Source organism: Rattus norvegicus, chromosome 6 (assembly GCF_036323735.1).
Source record: "Rattus norvegicus strain BN/NHsdMcwi chromosome 6, GRCr8, whole genome shotgun sequence".
Classification (NCBI taxonomy): domain Eukaryota; kingdom Metazoa; phylum Chordata; class Mammalia; order Rodentia; family Muridae; genus Rattus; species Rattus norvegicus.
The window spans coordinates 146,312,153-146,331,668 of NC_086024.1; the positions used below are offsets into that span (position 1 = coordinate 146,312,153).

At 38.8% G+C, this 19,516-nt stretch overlaps 1 protein-coding gene across 1 annotated transcript in view; it reads right to left on the minus strand.

The window, feature by feature from the left end:
* Itgb8 (integrin subunit beta 8) overlaps positions 1-19,516 on the minus strand; it is an 83,264-nt gene that overhangs the window by 44,171 nt on the left and 19,577 nt on the right. The window contains exon 2 of the mRNA NM_001401817.1: positions 5,398-5,483. Coding sequence (NP_001388746.1) covers positions 5,398-5,483 — 86 coding nt within the window. The remainder of the gene's footprint in view (positions 1-5,397; positions 5,484-19,516) is intronic.

Below are 19,516 nucleotides of genomic sequence, written 5' to 3' on the forward strand. Positions count from 1 at the left end.
GAAGACATAGTACTAGATGATTCCAATTCAGGCTTTTCTGATTTTGCATCTAAACCTAAACTTTTCGTGATCATTCAGCATAAAATGGTGGCTAGCTTGGGATTAATGAAATATGAATCAAAGTTCATTTGTTCTGGCTGATATTTAAAAAAATACTTTCACTTTTCACATGACCACTCAGGTTTTGTACTGAAAAGTATGGAAATATTTTACTATGGATAATATTGATCTAAATTATTTATTTGAGATAGTTACATGTGAGCTGAATATTTGTCCAGTAATCTTCCTGGCAGAGCTATTTTGGTCCGGCATTTAAGTATTTCACCTTTCAGTAATATGATTTGGGGAATTTGATCTCTAGTTAATCATTCAGCAAAAGACTGTTGAACAGGCACTTAGTACGAGATGATTTTTCTAAGTGTTAAGGATATACAGCAAGGCAGCTAGAGTCTTCACTACTGAAGTCAACAGATCATGAATAAATTCAGTCACTAAGCAGGAAAATATAATTATTATATTTTATATGGGAATAAAGCTCAGGGGCAAGAGAATGTCATAGGGTTTATGGAGAAAGGGAAGTATAAACTTTAAATGACAGGTGAAAGGTGATGTCATTAATTATGAAGAGTGATATCCTCAGGACCAGGGAATGACTAGATAGCATCATGGTAGGCAATATAAAACATTTTTAAAATGTTCTTTTCTCAATTTAGAGCTTGGCTTAGTAAATTAAAGTAAGTGGGACAAATGCAATCATTTGTTTTCATGGTTTGTATCAAAATGCCCCATTTTTAGAAGATGGTAGAAGAATGTGCTGAAGAGACTATGTATGGCTGTAAGTGCTAATGGTTTACTGTTTGGTCTTCGCAATATTGACTGATAATTAGTGATTGGCTTTCACTGGTGATCTAAACACACTGAAAATGGAAAAGGCAATCTGCCCTACTTTCTAATCAAACTTTCCAAGTGTTTGCTAAATGGTATTGTGGAAACAGACACATTTAAATTTGTCTTACAGTTAACCTTCACCTAGATTTTAATTAGAAGCTTAAAACAGCCATAGCCTTATATCTAAATGTATTATATCAACTAGTAAAACCTACAACTACCAGTCAGATACAGTTTATCTGAGTTCCTCAGAGAAATAGGCAGTAACTGGTACAGCATGTGTCACAGTTCCTCTAGTGTGCTTCAGGTTAGGTGGAGGTCTCTATTTCTCTAGGCATGTGGACACTGAGCATATACAAGGCTCAGTAGTTGTTGCATTTTCAACACACATGCCGAGTCACCAAGGGCAACAATCATTTTCCAGATAGAAAGTCCCCAAGATCTCATATTATGCAAAGGAAATAAAATATAAACAGCTCTACTCTTCCTTTTCATCGTGCTAGAGTGTCTGATCTCCAGTGTTCAGAATAGAGAAGATGAAGAGGTGGCTAATTTCCTGTAACTATACATCAAGTTATATGCCATGTGACCTTTAAATGTCAAATAGTTTTGCTAAAATAGCAAAATCTTCTCAATTGTTTTGCAATGTTTGAATCAGAATGGTGGTTTTAGCCCACTGTAAGCACTAAGTCAGAAGAGCATTGCCAACCAACCAATTATGTTTGAAAAGGAAAGAAAAGGCTCTTGCCATTGCGGCTTACTTTCCATTTGAAAGAAAAGCAATTTGAAACCACACCCTTTTAATTTCTTGGCAGTTTACGCCATTTTAATTTCTTCTAACCCTTATGTTTTACTTTTTCTTCAAGAAAAATACTAGGGAACTCAGACTCCAAGTTTCTGTAGCTGGGATGTGAAGAGAATGAGAGGCCCAGGCTAAAGTCCCAGCAGCTTTTCAGCTTTTCAACAGTTGCCTCTTCTGTACATTAGCATATTACTCTGGGTATATAAACAAAATGCATTTCCCCACTACTGAGTGTTTTGCAGCCAGAAATCTGCTTGGAAATAGAAGGGTCTTATCCCTCCCTTTAGACAGCAAATACTCTTCACTTCCTATTTCGTGAAGACTGTGGTTTCAAGTCAGGTACATTCTCACATTGTGACTGTATGGGTCAAGATGGAGAGAGAATTGGCCAAAACAATGTGTTTCCTCTTATAGATGTTAATGAGAAACACAAATGTTAACCAGATTATATTAACCAGGTACTTTCTACCTCAAATGTTTTCTAATGGTTTTCTGGAGAATGGAAGGAAGGGAAAATAGAGATTACGAATTAACAGATTAAAATGGCATATCAGAATGCAAGCAAATTGAGTATATACTGTCTATGTTCTTTCTCTTTTCCCACGTGGAGAGGTTTAATGAGAAAAGAGGAGAGGAGAGGAGAGGAGAGGAGAGGAGAGGAGAGGAGAGGAGAGGAGAGGAGAGGAGAGGAGAGGAGAGGCCAGCCATGAGCATGTGGAGGGAAAGGGGATGGGGTGGGGGGATGGGGAGAGAAGGGACAGTGACAGAGAGCACAAGAGAGAGCAAGAGGGGTGTAAGAGCTACTATCTACATTCATAATGACTTTTGGAGACAGAATTTTTATTAAGTTTTGACAATTTCATAATGTATATATTCCTCCAGTTATCTCCCTCCACCAAAATAATGCCTCTTCCCCCCCCCCCAAATCAAGTCTATTTATTTTGTTTTGTGACCCAGGGCTGTCTTTGTGTTCATGGGTTTGGAATTATCTACTTTAGCCTGGTTGGGTTCACCATTAAGTCCACAACTAATGATAATGTCTACACTTCTCCAGGACCTCTTGGTTGCTAAATTTTGGCAGGGAGAGTAGAGCCCATCCATAACCAGTTCACAAGACCAGTCTTATGCAGGTCCAGTGCAGGTAACTACAACTGCTTTGCATTTCAGAGTGCAATGCTGAGTAGTTCTTAGTAGACAGAATTTCTTGCCCTCTCCCCTTACCTTTCAGCACCTACATCTTTTCCACTACTCCTTCTTGGGTATTTCATGAGCCTCATAGGATGTGGTATTTTGGTTAAGGCACTTTTCATTCATTATTATCATGATCAGGCATTACCTCCTTTTTCTTTCCCTCCATCTTTTCTGGCTAAGAAATCAGGGCCACGAGTGGTATCTGTGTCTGTATGATGGTTGATTTTACTTCTCAGAAGTGGATTGCTTGTGCATGCAGGTATGTGGGGAGGCCAGAAGTTGATGTTTAAATGTCTTCTTCCATTACCTCTCCACCTTAGTTTTTTGAAGTATGGTCTTTCACTGAATCTGGACTTCGCCATTTCAACTAGACTGTCTTGCCAGCGAGACCCAGGAATATGTCTGTTTACACCTCCCAGTGCTGGAGTTATAGATGTGTGCTACTACTCTGGCTTTCATGCAGGGGATAGGGGTCCTAAATGAGATCTTTCTGCTTATACAGCTAGCAATTTCCCTCACTGAGCCATCTCTCCAGCTCCTGGTTGAATTATTGGCACAGTCAGCTCAGCTCCCTAAACATAAGTAAAGTATATAGAGTAACAAGTCCTATATCTCAAGCAATGTCCTATGTCCTATGCCGCATGTTACTTCATAGCAGATTGGTTAAAGTGTGAGGTAGGCACAATCAGAATTTCCATTTTAGAGATAGAGAAAAATGTGATTTAAAGGGATGAAGCAACATAGTTTACATAGTCTTTTACATAGTTTACAGTTAAAAGCCATTTAAACTAGGGTTTAAATTGAACTTGGTATCTCTTTAGAGTCTGATCTTTCTAAACATGAATCACATTATACTGTAGTGTATAGACAAGAATAACCTTGCAAATGTTCAATGTTTTCATCGCGGTCTCTGTTTGCAGGTCCAACAGTTAACACAGGTTCCCTCTGTTCCTTAGCACACCCCCTGCACTGGCCTTCTTCCCTCTGAATTCCCATCCCTTGGCACACCTCCAAGGTTCTGCTTCGTGGGCAGACAGATGGGTATTTTCAGAGCTGCCATTTTTCTCCCCTTTTGTACCAATCACAGCTGTGAGGAGGAGTGGTCTCTCTGGAACCCAGTGTCACACTTGGCTGACAACTGTGCTTTGAAGCATATTTCCGAAAGCTCACCCCAACAGCTCACACTAAAGCACTCAGCAGCTGAAGTTGGCTTGGCACAAAGAGCAAGGCTCTCCTTAAAGTGATGAGTGGAGTATTGGCTTAGGGACAGGAAAACCAGGCCACATCCCTGACACAGAGACCCCTACAAGGCATAGAGATAAATGAGGAAAGAACGGGATACTCGGAGAATGGCATGACTGCTGACTAGTCCTTACATCATAGAACTGATGATCTTGGGCTAAGAAACTCTGGAATCTTCCTTTTAATGACATTGTCTGACTTGATGGGTGGTGACAAAGTACTTCCTTGTTAGTTAATGATGTCTGATGTATAGCTATTGTATGTGAATCCCTTATACCGTAGCCCCTGACTTGTTCACAGGTAAGCATCCCTGTTACTTCTCAGTAGTCTTTGTCTTCCTGATGCATTCACAAGGGAGAATGGGAAGGGAGGGTGACAAGGTGATGGGTGTTTGTTGTTGAGATAAATTAGAGGAAGTAAAACTAGAGATTCATATCCATGTCAGGCAGAAGTCTCTGAAAGCCCATTGGTTGCAATCAATCCCCAGGAGTTGCATAAGTAACTACAAAACTACACAGACAATCTCAAAAGAAACTCCAATGTAGCAGAAAGGCACCTCTGGCTTAAAAACTCAAAAATCTTGTAAAAACAACTTTAGACTAGGAAAAAAAAGATGACATAATTTTTACTAAGAATTTTGTTGAAATTTGTTTTTTTCACACAGAATGCAAAATATTATATTAACTTTTTAGCAATAACAATGATTTATTCTCCACTCTACAGGATTTAAAATATACACAGTACTTCATGAACAGGTTTAAGTGTAAAAATTAAGGCACCACATTTTCTATAAGAAACAAAAAATTGCTATACAATTTTAGAAAATCACTGAACTCTTAATATTTCATATAAAGGCAAACAACATGGACTGATGATAATCCTGTTTCTCTTTTATAAGCAAGTATTAAAAGAGCAATCAAACGTAGGAACATAATTTTGTGCTGCAAGTTACAGCAAGGATCTTATATCAAAGTCTACTGAACTATCAACATTATTGCATATGTTTGCCAAGTTTTTCTATAGAACAGATGGAAAGCACAAATGGTTTACACTCATGTCAAAATTACCACACTTTTTTTCTAACAAAAATATGACAATTGATTTCATATTCAGCCAGATAAACTGCTTTCGCACAGAAACCAAATCAAGTTTTCCTGATGCTCAGCAGTACCTTTCTTATTCCTGGATATTGGAGCAATGAAATCAGGCTAGAGAGGAAGTTAAGGATAGAAAAACTCAAAAGTAGCAGCAACAACAAACAAACAAAGACACACCTCTTGAACACACCATCCACATTCCGGACCCAGCTGGAGGCACCTGGCGCAGGAGACCACATTTGCAGAGTCACATCTATTATGTTCTGAAATTCAAGTTAAGATGAACCATTAGGCTTTTTTTTGTTTTTTAAAGATGGAAAGTGAACACAATTCAAATTGCAGTAGAAAAGTGAAATAGGGTCACCTTTTGTTAGGAATAGAGAGTATCGAATGATATATAGTTTCTTTGGGTACCATTAACCAGCTCATTGCCATTAACAGGCATCTGGATAGCTAGCATTTAATTTTCTAAGACTGAGAGAAAGGAGGCGGATGGAAATGTGACCTTTGTTGTATCTGGGGATTTAGTTTTACTGCAGGTTGTGCTGCACTGCAAGGGGACCCTTGAAAGTTTCAGTTCATTGAAGTCATAGTTCATAATCTCTGAACCACGCAGGTGCTTTTCCTTCTGACGGTTTTCATGTTCAAATGAGCAGCATCTCAACAGGTGAAGCACGCTGAGTCACGGTGAGGGAAATTTCTGAGAAGTAATCTTGATGGACATTTAAAGTAGTTCCAGTAGAAGTAGATTGCGTTAATATCATTTTGTGTAATACAGATCTAGACGCTGAGGCATGATTCAGTACTTTAGACACAGAGTGGTTCAATTGAGTAAGCCCTTTTTAGCTAATTCAATGTTTTTTTCAGACTGGATCACATTAAGGTCATTGACTCCTATGCTGGGCTATATGTGAATAGATAGATGTGTCTGGAAATTGCCTTTATTCCTCCATGTATGCAGTTCTTTATTATAACAAGGTTCATTTTGGTAAATGTAGACACTAATACAGAATGAGCACGCATCCGTTTTTCTTATGTTTAATGGTCCTATAGTTTATCCTTTAACCTGAGATGGCCTATAGGCACTGAAAACCATTTACCTCCACTTCACTCATAGGCACACAGTGAATGAGGTGGCCATCAAGGCTAAAGTCACTTACAGTTCAGGTGGGAGAGAATACACAGGCTATGTAACAAACACAGGAGATTTCACTAAATTGCTGTATTGGAATGTGATAAAGATAGAGCAATGGAAAGAGGTGAGATGGGGGCTCTTAAAGTATTGCTCTTTCTTGTGTCACCCAATATTCTCTTTGCTATCTTGGTTCACATATTTTAATCTGTACTTCTCCACTTAAAAGTGTGTTCAGCATTAAAGTATATAGTCTTATGAACATAATTACACACTGCACATGGTTGTAAGAATTTACAGGGATAGGGTCCATCAAGTTCACATTACAATTTTTCTTCTCTCTTTCAACTTTCCTAAACGTTTTGGGATCCAGGGTGAAACAGCTCTGACTTGCATGTGTCATAGCACAGGTGTTGAAGTGGGCAGAGTGGGGGCGGCAACTACAGTAGAGAGGCACTAACTATAGCAGAGTGTCAGGCTATGTGCACCCTCCACTGACTTCCCTAGTCAGACTTTGCATTCAACCTAGCATACTCTTCCCTAACACCTCCTGTCTTCTCTCTTCTCTCTTCTCTCTTCTCTTTTCTCTCTTCTTCTCTCTCTCTCTCTCTCTCTCTCTCTCTCTCTCTCTCCCTACCCCCTCTCTATATATTTTCATATATATTTTTTTCCAAGAGTTTTTCACTGATCTTCCTAGATCTAGTCTAGAATTCCAAGAACTAAAAATAACTTCTGTTTTGGGCTCCCTTCACTACCAGCTTAGCCATCTAAATATGGAGACTCCCTAGTCCAAATCATCCATCTGGCCTAGTCTGAAAAAAAAAAAAACCCTGCTTAAATAATTCTTAAAATATTCAGAAGACAGAGTGACCTTTCAGTTTTATTTCCAGAAAGAAAACCAAAATGGGTCTAGAAATCAGGCACACTGGCAATCTCTTGTGGTTCATTCTGCATCTCCAATCTAGTGGCTAAGGTGGCGCCTTTAGAGTGTGACTGTGTCTGAGGTTCCTCCATTGTGAGACTGCAGACCTTTTAAAAGAGACTTCCCTTTGGCTGCCCCTTTTGCCTTCCTGTTCTCTGTCACATGAAGGCAAAGGACCCTCAACGGGCATGGAATGTCTGCTCTTTTATGGTGGGTTTCCTAGCCTTTGGAGCTGTAAGAAACAAATTTCTTATAAATTACTGAATATCAGATTTACTGTTACAGCAACAAGAAATAAATAAGCTACAGAGGGGATTTGACCTTTACTAGTGCTGACTTTGACCTTACTGGAACATGAAGCGACATGTATTTCAGTCTAGACTTGAATGGGCCACTGACTCAACAGGTAGAACTTTATGCTGCCAGTTAGGATTGCAGAATCCTGGAAGAACAGATGCAGAGCCTAGGGCTTTGGTTAATGTTTGTCTAATTCTGTTCTAAGTTCCTCCAGGTTTGAGCTTCTGTTAGGCTCCTACTTCTTCCACAGCACACAGGAAACACAGCAAATTTACAAGCAAAAATTTCTTTCCCTTTCTATCTTGCATAGAACTCTGTAATAGACCAAGCTGGCCTTGATGTAGCAGCCATCTTCCTGCCTATGTGTCAGACTACCCAAATGAGTGGTCATGAAGAGCTGCAGAGGTTTTCTCTGTATTTTCTTATTTTAAAATTTTCCAGGGTCAACTGCTCTTCTCCAACTTAGATACCTGAAAGATGATAGTCAAAATGGATAAGGGACCTTGGTCCTGTCAATGCATCACAGATCCCAGGACTGACATTGCTCAGAGACTACATAACTACAAAGACTGAGCCCAGACATGGATCTGAAGAAGGCAGGTCTGGTGGTTCTGCATACCTGGGGAAAGGTGGGAAACTGAACTCCATGGGAACAGTGTCAAATGTTATTTTTGTATGGCATCATGGTTATACTTGCCAGATATGCTTTGACAGAATTTTGTGAGATTGCTCTTTAATTTAAAAATATGCAAGTTAGAAAATGTCTAACATTTAAATAATATTAATTATGGCATATCTTGTCACTCAGTGGACTGTTAGCAATTCTCTCTCTCTCACACACACACAGAAGAGAGAGAGGGAGGGAGGGGGAGAGAGAGAGAGAGAGAGAGAGAGAGAGAGAGAGAGAGAGAGAGAGAGAGAGAGTTCAATGCACAAGTGTTTTTGAGGACTCTGGCATTTGTCATCAGCCTCTGGTTATGTTTGGTTCTTTGGCTCTCATTCCTAATACAAGAACGAAGTGGTTTCCTAGCAGCCCAGGGCCCTGCCCTGACACCTCATTATAGTATGGGCTTGAGGAGTTCTTTCCTCATCTATGATTACAGTGTCTGCTTGTTTACACTTTCATCCAGTGCTGTTGCTTTCTACACACTATTCTTTATATTCTAGTCTTACATTCTTAGCAAAGATAGCTTTGATCATAACAAGTACTCTTACCTGCAATGGTGACAACATTTAAAGCCACATGACTCCAAATACATCTTTTGTGCCTTTTTAGTTCCCTGAAATCTCTGTCATCTTTTTGTGACACAAATCAGTGAAGGAGTTAATGACATTGTCTTTTTAAATAATTTTATCCCTTGACCTACGAGCAAATATTCACATTGTTATGAGACTGGAAGGAGCATATATGTTGGGGCAGCATTGCTAAATGGTTACTGGGGAAAAACACCAGACTTACGCAGAACTGCCACCTACTAACATGTGCCATAAAATCTCTGTAACTTCATTTTTCTCCCTCTGATGAGTGCCTAACTCATAGTCACCTGTTTCTGCAATGATGCTCCAAAGTAAAGTAGGCAAGCGTAATAAGTACACAGTACAGGACCTGTTAAATATTATAATTGACATCACTAATTATATGTATTCACGTACATATAACTTTTATACATAGGTGTGTTTTTTGTGTTTAGTTCTAGGTCTCCCTAAGGGATGATGGTATGTGTTTATATCTGTAGTAAATATACTTTACTGTCCATTCTTAACATACATGTAAGTCTCTTGAGCCATAAGCCAAAATTTAAACTGTATCTAATATAGAAATATACATGAGCAAAAAGTTAATACACTCAGCTTAGGTGTTTAAAATGACTATTAAAAACAAGGGATTAAAGAAACATGTGCCGATCTATTCCTGTAAGTCAAAGCTGGGCCCTACAAAGGTCCAAATTGCAGAAGCTCTTAGAGAACACATTAATTTTATTCATGTTTTCACTGTGATACATATGAAATGATGTCTATGGATGTTTATATACGGAACAATAAGCACCCATCATCTGTAGAGGGCAGAAAGATCAGGTACTTCACTTTCATGATGCTCAGCTCAGTCTTCTTTGCTTAGATGTCATCCCTTACTCATTACTTTGAGGCTATCTAGTCAGTAGAAGTGAAGAAACTCAAAGAGATGACAAGAACCCCAAACAAAACCCAAAAGCATACACTAGCACAACTCCCAAACCAACTAAAAAACAAACAATATAATAGATGCTTTGGTGTTCAGACTGAGAACTTTCCTCAAATCAAACGATCAGGTCAAATGAAGGCTAGAAATAGATTTTCAGTATTATTTTCTTGCTGTAAAGACTGTACAATGAATTTTTTATGGATTTAAATGATATCTGCTGTTACTTTTTGGCCCATAGAACAAGTAGGCATTGAAGACTTTGACATTTATAAGTGCTTATTCCAGATTCTTCTATTATTACTAGACAAATGTGATTTGTCCAGGCACTGTCCCTTTCCTTTTTCAATTTATTATGCAAGTCAAAGTATTCTTGGATAATTGTATAAAGCTACTTTCTTAAATGGAAAGTCAACACTGTACTTTGACAACAGTCAAATCAGACATACGGAGTCTGCATAATTTTTAAGGGTAACTCCAGGGTCTTCTCAATACTCATATCATCCTATGAATGTGTGCCATGGTCTTGTTACAGTTACTGTAGAATCTCAAGATTCTAAACCTGGTTACTGAAGCTTTTTAAAACAAATATTCAATGTATGCTGCTATTTTATGTATAAACAGCAACAAAGAAAAACACTGGTGCTTCAATCATTAGAGTCATCTAGTTACTCCAAGGTTTGAGGTATTGTTTCTTAAATGTCCCTATAAAACTCAAGGCTGGGGAGAGAGTAACTTCGCTGAAAACTGGGCATTGGAAACAAAAGTCAAAGAGTAGTAGGGATCAGAAAAGCAACAGGACAGAGAAGACATGGGGAGGCAGGAACACCTCATGAAAGAGGATTTGAGAAGGGAAGCTCTGAAGGCAAAGATGAGCAAGTTAGTTCCTGAGACCATACCTCAAAACAAAGGCCATGAGAAAATGGCACAGGTCTTCCAATTTTTTCTCTTCTTATGGGTTCATTCTTAGACTTGATAGGTACAACATTCTAACAGAGTAAGCTACAATTTTCATCTACTGTTTTATTTATTGTATAGACTATAGGAAACAATTCTACCCTTGGAACCAACAAGGAAGCAGATAAAAGAATAAAAATAAATTTACATCAAAGCTTTAGCTATTAATTTAATACATATGGATAAAATACATCTTTGTTATACCTATGTATAAGTAGTTAAAAATTTGCTCTTACATGTGTAGTTTACTCAAGTTATAGAGTCTTTAACATAATATAGTAAGTAGTGTCAGCAGTAGACTCCTCCTCTTTTTTATCCTTTACCATATTGTTTAATCTGTTTCAAACTTGTAACTAAGCATTCAACTCAAAGCAATGGAGATCAGTATGTCTATGAGAAAGACAACCTTGTAGGTTCCGCTGCTTCTTTTGCTGGAGTGTGCATGTGCTGATGTTTGTGTATGCGTGTGTGCACGTGCATGTATGCACGTGTAGAAAACTACACACCATTGTGTATTTATTGAGAGTGGAAATCACACTCTTTTCATGTTTGCCCTCTTGGTTAGTTTTTTCAGATTGGGAATTCTGAAGCGGGTTTAGAAGGAGAGAAGGTGATACGATAATGCTTAATTCTTAGTTGTAGTTGAAGAGAGACTGTAGAAATGAGGTCACTGTGAGAAGATATACAGAAATTCTTAGCATTGGTTTACTGAGAAATATGGTCGAAGAGGGCACAGAAGTAGATCCCAGAGCACAAATAGTATCACAGTCTTGCCCCACCTTAAAGCAAGGCCTAACTTTAAGCTCAAAGGTTGTAGGCTGGCCAGTGTAGGGCAGAGTTGTGTTGTAATGGCTTGACCTTAACATTGAAATGTGGCTCCATGGAAGGAGAGCAATTCTTCTGGGAAAGGGAACAATTCAATCAACAGAATTCAAAAGCAGGAGGCAAAGGGAGTGACAGTCTTATGAAAGAAGTTTAGGTGGACTGCCACCAACATCTGCAATCGTCTACCCCAATTAGTGATAAACTATTGGCCTGCCTGTTCCTTTTAAATTACCATACCCAGGATTTTTAAACCAACATTGACAGGAACTGGAATGTCACAATTCCCAGCTTCTCTTGCAATAATGATGGTTGTATGAATCACTCTAATGACAGAGATATCACAATGTTGCTTAATGGATGTTCTGTAAAAGGTTCTCAAAAAGGAGTTTACTTTGCCTCCGAATTCTTATTGCCTAGTGTGTGTAAATATCTCCAATGTCCATCATCATCTTCAGACCAGAGAGAACTTGCCTCAGAAAAGTTAATGCTAAAGATTCAGAGAAGACCCATGCCTTTCTGAGTCTGTCTGACTGTAACACTAAAGAGCTGCATCTGAGGGTGAGAATACATATATCCTGCCTGACCCCACGCGCTGCTTTTAGAAACTCTCACACTAAAATATTAACACAGATATTAACTAACAAATCTTTATCTGAGAGTTTTAAAAATCAATAAGTAAGAGAGACAAAAAAGTTCAAGAATATTGTTTTAAAAGAAGTATATGACACCTTCTCTCACAAGCATGAGACCTACCATGCTGAAAAGACACCTCCCCACACACACTGTTTGCTTGCTTTCCCTTGGAGAAAATGACTAGACTCTTTAAAGATATTTTCATTTAAAGATTAATTTAACTAATTTATTGTTATTTTTGTCATTAGTTCATGTGTATGTGTGTGTATGGTATGTGTATATAACTGTACCTGTCATCATGAGTATAACTTTGCAGGGTTTATTCTCTCCTTCCACCTTTACATAGGTTCCAAAGGTCCAACTCAGGCTGGAGCAAGTGTTCTTACCCTCTGAGCTCTCTTGCATGCCTATAATGTATTTTCTTTATATCCATAGTACCTGGGTCATTCTCAGTAAATGTGTAATGAATAAACAGAATTCTATGTGGAGCTTGATTTCCTGGGGTTTATAATAGCTCTTGAATGCTTACATTTTTAAAATAGCCTTCATTTACCAAACATTTATTTTAAAAGGCAACATAACTATGTTTGTTTCGAGATCCACATCTGCATGAAGCACATGACTCTCCAAATTCATGAAAACAAATATACCCCAGTGACATTATTTATTTTGAAAATATAACTTTTATTTTGAAAGTCTTTTGAAAATACAATTTAGTTTGAAAATTAAATTTGTTTTAAAAGAATTCTGACAATATGATGAATGATACGGAATTAAATAGCACTTTTTAATCTTATTCTCATCAGATGCAAAACCACTATATCCATTTTTATTCTTTGGTTGCTCAGATCAAAGGCAAAGTTCCATTCAGAAAATGTTCCTTTTTTACATTGGAATAAGCCCAATATGGAACTTCCTTATGAAAGTTAGAAAGAATTGCTCCTTTAAACCGGAGGGTCCTTAGTATATGTTACCTTGTGTTTCAAGGACAAGACTCAACCTTCCCATTATCTAGCCAGTAAATAGTTCATGCAATTATATTAGGAAAGCAAAATGAGAAAAGGCCATTTTAACTTTGGGCAAGTTCTGGAATGTTGTAATAACACTGCATATTCTAGTCATCAGTCCTAGTTATTGGTCTAATCATTTGGATTATATTGGGACAATCCAAAATTAGTCTGTTGCACTGGACTATGACGGCATAAATTTGAATGCCAGTTTAAAAGAACAACTAGTATATAGCTACAAGAACCTTCATTTGTGTTGAAACTCATGGTCCCTAGAGGCCTGATCAGAGAGGATCAGAGCAGAAGTTTTCATTATAATGTATTTTTATACATAATAATCAATTTGAAAGGCTCTGACTAGTGGGCTCATTGGGTGCTTTACATCATTTATGATTTATCTTCAGGAAACTTTTACATTTAACAGGGCACTGGTATAATTAATTACAATTACAGTTATCTCAATAATATAAACTGGAATTCCCCCAGGGAGGCCAAAGGCCAAGATTAGCCTAAATCACAGGTTCTCAACCTGTGTGTGTGTCACGACCACTGAAAAACACAGATTTCTGATGGTCTTAGGACCTGAGACACCATTCAGTAAGAAAATTACAGCTGTGAAGTAGCAATGAAAATAATTTCATGCCTGGAGGTTGCCACATGAGGAACTTTATTAAAGGGCCATAGCGTTAGGAAGATTGAGAACTACTGGCCCCAAATGCTTCAATGGAGAGCAATGAGAAATAAGAACAAAGCAATTACATAGTGGGTTGAAGACATGGGAGCCTCTGCTCCCCCAGCAGTAAATGATGGAGGACTCTGTCCTCACAGGCTGACTTGGAGCAGGGAATGAAGGCTAGGTAAGTGCAGAAACTGAATGGAAAGTAGGTTATGTTTAGATTACATTCCATGTATACCCTGATATATACCATTTGATGTCTAATGCAGATGAACACACAACAAGAATATTTTCTTGCCTGATGATTGATGTTTCTATTTATCCCCAGACCATGATATTTTTGGGTGGGACAAGTTGTCATAAAGCATACAATTTGGTTTTGCAGCAGGCCGTTCATCTGACAAGTCAGTTTGTCTTCAGACACCCACCTGGTAGGAAAGTGAGACAAACTTAGGAAGGTGGGGTCAAGACCACTCATCTCCCAGCACAGCTTTCTACTGAAGCCTCAGACTTCAGAAATCATCAACAGCTTAGGACTCAAAGAAGGTTCCAGAGGCCACTCTGAGGTAAATTCTGGTTAAGGCTGCATTTGTCTAACTTGGAAAGGCAATATTAGTCATGTGCTTTGTGTCTTGTTTTAACTGGAACTTTTCCATACATTCCAACTATCCTGTTTATGAGGCACACTCCCTTTCTATAAAAGCCAAATCTTCACCAGCTTTCCACCCTACATGTTTTGAACTTAACATAGTGGATCGAGTGGGTGCCAGGGGGTGCTTCCTATTTTCCTTTCCAATTCTTGGTAGGTAGGATTTTCTGTTCTCCCACTTAAAAAAAAAAAAAACCAAAAAAACGGCAACAACAGTAAACCCAAAACACACTGATTCTCATGCCAGAAAAAATGCCTTAGTTAAAGAGGCAAAAGGAAAATGCCCTCTGGTAAGAGAAATGCTTTGTCTACATCGAATCTTCCAAACCAAGAGTCATATTGCAGGTGTGTACTTGATTAAAACCGCAAGGCAACACCTACATGGGAAGGAATTCAGATTGCTTTTCTGGAAACTTTGTATGTCTATGTGTGTGTGTGACTCCTACCTGCATGATTTGTAAAAGATCTCTTGTTCATCACAGGAAACTCCTCACTCAAGCATCTCTGCATCCCATCTTGCCACTGGTGCAATTAGATTATAGACAGACATTATCAACCTGGCTTTATGTGAATTTTTAGGATCTGAGCTCAGGTCCTCATGCTTATGCCCAACAAACCATGTCCCACTACTCAGTCCAGGAATTCAGTTTTAAATAAAATAAACAAGAAAATGAATAGAAACCTACATGGATGAAGTCTGGTTAGAAAATGGTTTTCTTCCCACTTCATTTCAAAGGTCGGGATCCTGCCACTTGAAAAGTCAAATCTATATTCACCTTCAAATACAATTATGGAAAATTAAATACTCACAGTAGACCATCGGACTGAGCCCAGGGACCCCAATGGAAGAGCTAGGGGAAGGAGTGAAGGAGCTGAAGGGGATTGCAACCCCCCAGGAAGAACAATATCAAGAAATGCAGAGACAAAGAGTGGAGCAGAGACTTAAGGAAAGGCCATCCAGAGACTGCCCCACATAGGGATCCATCCCATTTATAGACACCAAACCCAGACACTACTGCTGATGCCAAGAAGCACTTGCTGAGAGGAGCCTGGTATAGCTGTCCCCTGAGAGGCTCTGCCAGAGCCTGACATATACAGATGAGGATGCTTGCAGCTAACCATCAGACTGAGCATGGGGACCCCAATGAAGAAGCTAGGAGAAGGGCTGAAGGGGCTGAAGGGGTTTGCAACTTTATAGGAAGAACAACAATACCAACCAACCAGACCCCCCAGATCTCCCAAGGACTAAACCACCAACCAAAGCGTACATAGGGGATACCCATGGCCCCAGCTGCATATGTAGCAAAGGATGGCCTTATCTGGCATCAATGGGAGGGGAGGCCCTTGGTCCTGTGGAAGCTTGATGCCCCAGTGTAGGGAAATGCTAGGTGAGGAGGGGGTGGGTGGGGGAGCACCCTCATAGAAGCAGGGAAGAGGGGTGATAGGAGAGGAGGTTGCGGAAGGGAAACCAGGAAGTGGCATAACATTTGAAATGTAAACAAAATAACCAATAAAAATAAATATAAAATTTAAAAAACAGTAAAAGTTCATCCTGCAATTTCCCATGTTGGATTCTATACTGAGTCTCATTGATAGTATAAAAATCCTTTGAGGGTGGCACTGTTTCTTTCTTTCTCTCTCTCTCTCTCTCTCTCTCTCTCTCTCTCTCTCTCTTGGATGGTGAGCTAAAATCTAGAGAAGCTAATTCTCAACTCCAAGTCATTCAGCTAGTGTCTTGACTACATAGCATTTCCCGATAAAGACTGCCTCCCCCACCTCCACCCCCATGCAGTTGAGAACAACAGAAAGACAATTCCCTTGACGCTCCTGGGTATTAGAGTTTTTGTTAGTCTTTAAATGATATCTCAGTAACCCCAGACACCCTAAGACAGCTTAAGTACAAACCCTCAGTCATCAGGTTTCCTATCATCCACTCTAAAGTCAGCTCATTCTGCCATTCTAAAAGTGAGGATGCTAAATTCCCCAGAAGGTGTTTAGTATTCTCAACGCCAAAGAACCCCCTACATGCTTCAGCCCTTTACAAGATTCATTTTCTTTCTATGTTTAGAATAGCTATGAGTTTTAGCTTGAAAGTCCTGCATGAGCCTCTTGCTGAGGCATGAATCAGGTCTGCTGGCCAGTACTCAGTGGAGGGAGGCAGGATCCTCTTTTCAACTGTTTCCTTGACCTCTTGCCAGGAGGTGCTCTGAGTTGCTTACTAATTAGGCAAAAGCATAAAGTACTGTTCACAGTGGCCTTTCACTTGCTAACTTCTAGTTCTGCTCTGGCAGCCAAATCTGGACCAGGGAAGAGGGCAGGTTGGTCCTCAGTCACCAATGCTCTCCTGACCTTGGCTCTGTTACTGAATTCAGCTGAGGTTCTGTTTGCTGGTGGATTAGGGGTGCTGCTCCCCAAATCACAGGCCTTGCTTGTCCTCTGAGTTGTAAAAAGCAACAACAATAACAACAAAAAACCCCCAAGAAACCTTTTTAAAGAAGAATATGAATTAATGGGACTTGAGTGGTGAAGGTCATACATTTAGCCTGTACAATTCTTTTAGTATATGGGGCTGTTTTAAGATACAGTTTATAACATGCCAGGTGTATTTTAATGATCAACAAAATCCCCATGCTTCAGTTACAACACCTGCCCATAATGTTGAATGAGTATTCATTGTTTCCTGTTTAAATATTACTGAATGCCATCATCAGCCCATACAGAAAGTGGGAGAGGTCTGCAGGTGGACACAGCACTGCCTCCACGGGTCTGTCAGAATTTGTACACTCACTCTAAATGTTATATCAATAAAATTTACAATTGATATTGTAAATTATAATATTATTTGTTAAAAGAGTAACCAGTGCAAAATAAAAAATATCTTTTTCTCCAGACAATATACAGAAAACATTAAATTGCATGATATGTCTTTTAAAAGGTGAACTAATGACACTTTATATATGTTTTTGGCTTCAGCTCCTTAGTGGCCGATTAGGCTGATTAAGCCTACACAGTTTTGGTTGCATAGCTTCTTCAACTCAGATTAAGAGGTAAGTAATTCTAATGTCTTTCATATCACTTGAGACCAGTTGGTGAAAAAAATATATGTATACATCCTAAAATAGTCCTAATACTGTGACGAGACACCATGATCAAGGAAATTTTTATAGCATGTAATTGGGAGCTAACAGTTTTAGAGGGCTAGTCTGTGGTCATTCTGGTATAAGCTTTTGAAACCTCAAAGCCAATCCCTAGTGATATACTTCCTTTGAGAAGGCCATACCAACTCTAACAAGGCCACCTAATCCTTCCCAAATAGTTCCAATAACTGGGTATCAACCATTCAAACATATGACACATTAGGGACCATTCTCATTCAAATTCAATCTGTAATTGAGAGTAGACAAAACAAAGTGCTAACACATGGTAGTGATATCAGTCAAGGATTTTCTTAATAATTAATACTATTACTATTCCCAATATGCTAGTTCAATGTGAACTCCATATTAATAATGTGTTTTATATCCTATTCTATATATTAAATTATTTCCTATACTCAACACCAAGGATAGTTCTAGATTCACTTATGCCTTGTCTAAAATTTATTTTATAAATGTAAATGTAATATAAAAGAAAATCCTGAGTTACAATTAGATGAATGTAACTGAAGTATACCTATACAATGAACATGTAGATAAATACTTTCCTGTAACATCTTGGTTGCCTTAAACTTTTAATATGAGTATTTGTCTCATTTCAATGAGCATAATGTGAAATATATATGCCCATCACAATAGAGTGGATATATTCAGCAAAGTTAATATTGATGCTAAATCATGAGTTGTTGTCCTTTGAAATTCTTTCTCTGTATTCCTCAACATGTCGTCAAATAGTTAAGCTACTTTCTCTTCATTATAATTAACCTTTACCCAGAGTTCATCATTCCCTGATGCTTCCCAACAGGTTTTGATATTCTTCTTGTTCTCCCTGGATTCTCACAGGATTCTGTCCTAACCCAACCTCCTAGCACTTCTCATCAATCTTTCCTAATGGACCGTTCTGGTATCCTAGACCTCACCAGGCTCCATTGTCATCATGACATGCATACTAGACTATGCCAAGCCCCACTGGCATATTACAGAAATCGTTTCTAAATTTGATAATATGTTCATACTCTTACTGGAGTAGCCCATACCTCACTCTGCTACTATAGGCAAAACCATTAGGACTTCCTGAAAATTCTGACTGTGATATAATGGGAACTCTCAGGTTATAATGGCACTGCCTTGTGAATACTCGATGGGTGTTAGACTCAAAAAAATGGGACAGAAGGCTGCCCACTAAGTCAAGGATGTTCTGCTCACTAAGTCAAGGATATTAACTGTGGAACTAACACTGAACATAATAAGCCAACACACATGTGTGATGAACCCTGAGTAACAGCTTGACTCTTTTTAGAGCTGTTTCATGGCTCCTGGTGTTGGTAATGAGTCTGTTAGACAATTTCCCTGCCACACAGTTCTGTCTCCTCATTTTGTTCATAACTGGTTGGTTTCTATTGGAGCTTTTTTTTCACTTACCATTTGTAATTCTTGCTTCTTAGACCCATATTTTTCTAAGTCTTCTATCTAAGATGTGATGTTCCATGTCAGAGAACATCTCAGCAGCTTGCCTTCTCTACCCTTAATGGTTCATCCAAAGGCAAATGGCCATTTCCTAATTACATTTATCAACTTCGACTGTGAGCCAATCAGTGATGACTGCCTGTCCTTTGGCAATGACTGGCATTCTACTCCCTTGGCCCTTCTGACAATTTCTCCTCTTTATGCCTGTCTACTTTCATATCTCTTGCTAGATTCCACACCTTGAGCTTTCATGAGCTAATAAAACTTTCAGATTCCCCTCCTCAAACATGAACAAAATGTTTATCTTAATTTTCAATTTCTTACGAGTTTCTGTTTTGGGTTTCCAACAACCTGCTGGGCATCCATTTAGATCTCTGATGCATCCTTAAAGTCAATG